Raw genomic sequence first — 6,000 nt, 5'->3', positions numbered from 1 at the left:
GGAGGAAGAAGGCGAAAAGAGAGAAAAAGACACGGAGAAGCGTAACGCAAAAGTCACATGTAACGCGCGCGCGTATATAATTGCGTACAACAACATATCTACTAATCACCTTAGCCACGCGTCGGACGGACGAACGCGAGCGACGCTACGCGACGCGACGCACCTGACGCACGTTCTTTTGCCTTCGCGCGTTGACACTCCGGAGATAGTAATTGCGGTTTACATTAAATATTTACGATATTCAATACGGTGCTTGTCATCGCTGCGAGTCATCGCCGGGAACGATGTTCGCGCGATATATATTTCAACGCGTCGCGTATTCGCGCGTCGCTCTTCGTCGGTAACGCGAAACTAACTCCGCGTTGTCGTCTCGGAAAATTTATCCCTCGCTCCACACGAGAGTCGTATTTCTCTCGACGCGTTGTACATACAAGTGGGCAACGAACGGTCTTAAGTGATTCTACCTCGCTCCTATTTATCTTCATTTTATCTCTCTCTCTCTCGTTGTTATTTATCCTCTCGTTTCTTTTTCTACGTCTTTTCTCTTCCTCCTGTTTTCCCTCCCCATCATCCCACACTGTCCTTCCTCTCGCACGCGCCAAGAATTTTTTTCAAACTTCAACCACAACAGCGTGTGTATCGCGACATCGCGCGTTCTCAAGAACGTGGGATCTGCTCTTTGTAATACGCAGGTCGTAGGATAAGCGATGCGACATCGCAGCACAAGTGAACTGAGCTTTCAACAAAACGCTTCCTCAGAAACGCGCGGCTGGATCTTGTTAAATCGGAGAGAAAAAAGTAAAAAATCACTCACGGAAATGCTAAGTATCGTTTTACGAGATACGTGAATTTATTCAAAATAAAGGCGTGTGTGTGTGATCAAAACGTATCGAGACCGTACGTTAGCAAACAATATTTGCGCAGTATAAACTTGCATCTCCCGAATGGCATTTGAACATACATCGGCGATACCTTCGAATGCTTTCTTTTACATTGTTCTATTTTCTTGAATTTCGCTTCATAAATTAACACGATTCGATTTTCACACACACACATGCCAGAACGCCCGGTAAAATTTTTCTGATTTCTTCAGTCTTCCCATTGTCGCCATTTTGTTTCCCTCTCTCTCGGTTACGAGAAAAAGATTTTCGACTTATTTTAAACAAATTTTTCACAAGTGTCGCACGAGATTGTTTTTGTTCTTCTATACCGCGAGAAACAAAGCAACAGCGAGAAGATACAAAAAGTGTCGCGAATCGACTTCCTATCGGGTGTTCCGGGTGTTCAAATTGTCTCCCTCTGGAAAAGCGATTGCAGCCGCGGTTTGTCTCGCTCGAGAAAATGCTATTCGCTCGTTTTTTTTTGTTTTCGAAAAAAAAAAAGAAAAGCACGGTTGGTCAGACACGTCTCGGTAGTACGTATGTACAGAATATGCGAACGCGCGCGTGTATGTGTGTGTACGTGTGTGTACGCTCGTTCCGCGTTCTCTCGTTAGAAATGAAAGAAAGAAACGGCGCGGAAGAGCGTTTTCCCTCTCGATCCGCACGCTCTCCAACAACGGCCTCGTTTCTCTCTTTTTTCTTTTTGTTTTTTTCGGCGCACACGGACCCTGTGCAACCCCCCCTTCCTCGCCTTTCACGCAAAAATCCCATTTCGTACGAATTAAATCTTATCACGTTATACACAGTATCTAAATGAAATGTGTTCACAGCCACACATTAATTATACATAGATTTCTTTTTTTTTATACATATATATATATTTGCATATTTAAATATATTTATATATATATATATTTTTTAATTTTTGTGTTTTTTCTCCGTAGCCAAAAAAGCGCCATCACGCGCCTGCCTCCTCGCAGAGAACTCGGTGTGTGTTTTTCCACAAACGAATTCTCTTTTTCTCCTTCAATTTCGGCACGCGATCGGTTTTCTCTCTCGACAGAGAGAGAGAGAGAAACAAAAAAAAAAAACAAAAAAAAACCGAGAAAGCAACGAAAAAAAGCTGATGTTAAGAGGAACGCGCCTTTCGTTCGTTTAATCGAGTCATACTTTTTTTCACATCTATCGACACACGCTTGTTTGTTTATTTTTTTTGTTTTTTTTTTTTTATTTTTTTCCGACTCTTCTCTTTTCTCTCTTCTTCTGTTTCGCACCGAGTGTTCCCACTGTGGAGATTGTTTTTTACCTCGCGTCTTCCAGGGTTCTTTCTCTTGCTTTCTTGCTCGAACACGGCGTCTAGAAGTCGATGTTTGTGTGTGTGTTTGTATGTGTGTTTGTGTACATATGTGTGTTTTGTTGACAACACACATTCCGGCACGACGCCCGATGTCCGTTCTTCCGAAATTCCAAAGACCGTCTCTCTCTCTCTCTCTCTCTCTCTCTCTCTCTTTCTCTCTCTCTATCTCTTTCTCTCGCTAGCGGTTGACGTTCAATCGTATTCGGAAAAACGTCTTTTTTTACTTTCCGTCAAAATCTTCTTAGTCTTCTTTGAATGTTTCTTGATCTTGCTGTTTTTGTTTATTTTTAGGCACAACACATTGTTTCTGGAGTCTTGTAGTATTTTGGTTGTTTCGCCGCGACCGTAAGCGATACCAGCGTTTTGGTCCGAACTTGTTTTTTGCTGCGGCAAATCGCCACCGAGCGTTTTACAGAAGTGCCTAGAAAGAGCAGCACTCGCGAACAGAGAACCAGGTAGATAAGAGTAAGTTATCTGGTTCCTTTCATCTCCCTCGTCTATAACCTGACACTCTCTCTTTGTCGCATCGACGATATTGTACGTTTGCCATCCGAACACGCCGTTTCTTTTTGTTTTTTTTTTTTCAGATCGCCAACTTGGTTGTTCCCGCATTCATCAGCGATCACCAATGGACGCTTCATTTCTTTTCACCACTTGTATCATCTCGCATCACTCCGACACGTCCAGCGAACGTCAACTGAGACGCTCAGATTCTTTGACGTTGGACGCGAAATGTCTGATGTCCTTGTTCTTGGACGAGTTCTCTTCGGCGTCTTGAGAGGTACCACAAACGCAGCAGAAGTCTTTCTCGAACGGACAGTAAAAGCCACAAGTGCAGAAGTAACAAATCTTGTACTCGTACCTTTGGTACCACGAGCTGTAGGAATCATGATTGAAGTCGTTAATGTCGCAACGATCGATCATGGTAGCGCGATCAGCGCTGGCGAGAGCGGTGGTGAAAATGGCGGCGGTGGTGATGTTATTAGCGGCGTCTACGGACACAGCGTTATCGTCGATATCGTCGCATCACGACGAGCACGCCATCCAGTTGCAGGTGCACGTGTAACACGCGGTCGTGGGTATCACCGGCGCGTAATAATAGCCGTTGGCGTATACGTAGGTAGCGGGCGGTCCTTGCGGCGCCTGTTGATGGCTCGTAAGCCGCTGCTGCTGCTCCTGGCAGAGCACTTGGTAGGCAAGATTCTGTATCAGGGCGAGTGTCTGCCGCCGTTCGTGGCCCATCAGGCACACGGTCGACTCCTCGACGACGCTGTGCAACAGCATCAGGTACTGATATTTGAGAGCCTCCTCCTCGGGCCCGACGAAGTGATTCCACAGATAATTTTCGAGCTTCGAGCGCTGCTGTCCTATGTCCGGAAAGTCGATGAAGAATCTTGAGCACATGTACCGTTCGAGCGTCTTGATGTGCTCCGGTTGCGCCGGTTTGTACATTTTCACTAAGAGATTGCAGTATTTGAGCAAACCGCCGCCGCGTATCTCCTCGGGATGCCTCGTCGAGATAAGCTTCTTATGCAGATGGTAGAGCGCCTCCTGGAAATCACCGTACACGGACTCACCCACCACGGTCGGATAGAAGTTTTCGGCGATCGGCAGCTTGCTGCACTCGTAGAACAGCAACAGGGAGTCAAGAACGATCTGGAAGGAGTCGACGGAGAATTCGAACTGCCGCCTCATCGAATCGACGAACTTGAGCTCGACGTTCCGGTGGCCTCGGGAATTGCCAAGAGAGATCAGGGACCACCGGTCACCGTCGTTGTTCACCTTCACCATTTTGCTCACGTAGGCCTCCTTCAAGCTGCACGTGGTGATGCGTTTGCGACTCACGCCTTCCGGCAACAAGTCAAACAAGGAGCCGAGCACCGCGGCCTTGACCTTGTCGTAGTTGCGGCCACTAGAGAGCTCGACCGCGAAGATAAGATCCAGGTCGTTGTAGGGCTGGGACTCGGTGGCCAGCACGTGAGAAGCGGCACCGCCGTTCAGCCGAATGTCGCGTACCCTCATGCCAGCGCCCCCGTTGCTCGGATCGGTCTCCAGCTTGCTGCGCACTACTGTCACGAGATCCCTCAGTCGGACCTCCAGAGTGGGAAAGTTTCCACGCCCGTGGATGCTCACAACCTCGTTCATCACATCGTTCAGACGGCGCACCTGTTCGAAGCTCAGCACCGCCAACCTCTGCTGAGGATCGGTGCAATCGCTATTGCTGTTGTTATTGTTGGTGCTGCTATTGTTGTGGGTGTTGCTCTTGGTATTGTTGTTGTTGTTGTTGTTGTTGGTCTCGTTGCTAAGATCCCCATTGCTGTTGGTTTTGCTGCCGTTCACCTGGCAGAGCGACTCCATCATAGCGACCCGACGCTGGCGTTCTTCGCCGATCTCCAGAGAGCCACACTGCAACAATCACAAGATACGAGATCGTTACGCAACGCTTTTCTTCGAAACACAATGGATTCAGCGAATTATTACGAAAATTGTGCGAACTTCATCGCGTTATCTTTTGGATGAAATTGTTCTTTGTAAACAGTTCCTTCAATTTGTACATACAAACAATTTATTAATTATTGTGAAAATTGTGCGAACTTTATCGCGTTATCTATGTGATAAACATGTTTTCTGTAAACAATTTCTTCGATTTTGCATACATAAAAAAAAAAAACTAATAAAGACGTTGAAACACTAAAAACAAAAAAAGTCAAAACCTTGTGTTTTTATTTCTTCTCGCAATCGTTTACGCGTTATGACCTTTCGCGACCTTTCCGATCGATCGACGTGCCGCATTTCGTTCTAATTCCCGAAGTGTTCAGGCGCGGAGATTAAAGTGGAAATAAAAAAATGTTTCAGAAAATTTCGCAAATTTCCGACGAGAGTGGCGCATCGTCGAGCACGCCCTTCGACTGCTATCTATGTCATGGTACTCGAAGTGTACGAGTGCACGGCGAGAAATGCCACGAGGTTACGTCCGGGTGTGCAACGTATATAACGTCGAGAGCGCCGCGTATTCGAGCTGAACCTTCGACCGGTTATGGCTTTCATCGTCCGGTGTTATATTCCGAAAAGCGCAACAAGTTCGAGAAGCGCGCGCGCGCGAGTTTCGTTTGATTTAATCTACTAATTAAATTTATTTAATTAATTCGACGACTTTTTATTGTTAGTATTTTAGCAACGCCCGAAAATCTAGAACATGTTTGTGTGGAAACACATTTGTGCGGAAATGTAACGAAGTATCTTCTCCGCGAAATTCTCCAACGTTGCGAAAGATAATACACAGTACATTAATTTCGCGGATATTTATGTATATATATTTTTTTTTATACGAAAGTAAGTAACGCAATAGAAGTCATTCTCTCGTCCCGACAACGAGTGATGCAACGAACTCTCCTTATACCCCCTCCGGCTTTCGTCTTCGTGTGTGTCGTTTTTATTGTGACAGATAACACGCACACTTGGAAATAACAAAACAAGCTGTTATCTCCGTCAGATGCTACGCAATCAAGATCACGGTTATGTGTCTCTTTGACACACACAAGGTAAAGTCGCTATTACCGCTTATTGACATCGGAACGCGCAGAAGAAGAAGAAGCGGAAGAGCCGCATTTTCGCGCATCTCCTGCAATAAATAATTTTTATCGCGCTTGTATCTTTTCGACGAAGAAAAAACCGTCCGTATTTTTTTTTGTTTTTTTTGTTTTCAAAATCTGAATTATTTATATCTTAATTAACGTTTGTAACGTACTCGCCTCGGAACGT

The 6,000-nt window shown here is 45.6% G+C and overlaps 1 protein-coding gene across 3 annotated transcripts in view; it reads right to left on the bottom strand.

The window, feature by feature from the left end:
- Positions 1 to 2,097: 2,097 nt before the first annotated feature.
- LOC109858280 (protein FAM46C-like) overlaps positions 2,098 to 6,000 on the bottom strand; it is an 83,184-nt gene continuing 79,281 nt past the window's right edge. For all 3 annotated transcript variants that reach the window (XM_020435368.1, XM_020435370.1, XM_020435371.1), the window contains exon 2: positions 2,098 to 4,644. In XM_020435368.1, coding sequence (XP_020290957.1) covers positions 3,265 to 4,644 — 1,380 coding nt within the window. In that variant the 3' untranslated portion in view covers positions 2,098 to 3,264. The remainder of the gene's footprint in view (positions 4,645 to 6,000) is intronic.

This window comes from Pseudomyrmex gracilis, unplaced genomic scaffold (genome assembly GCF_002006095.1).
Source record: "Pseudomyrmex gracilis isolate BER0280 unplaced genomic scaffold, ASM200609v1 scaffold_196, whole genome shotgun sequence".
In the NCBI taxonomy this organism is placed as follows: domain Eukaryota; kingdom Metazoa; phylum Arthropoda; class Insecta; order Hymenoptera; family Formicidae; genus Pseudomyrmex; species Pseudomyrmex gracilis.
Note: the sequence above shows the minus strand (reverse complement) of the source record. Positions and strands in the feature narration are given on the sequence as shown.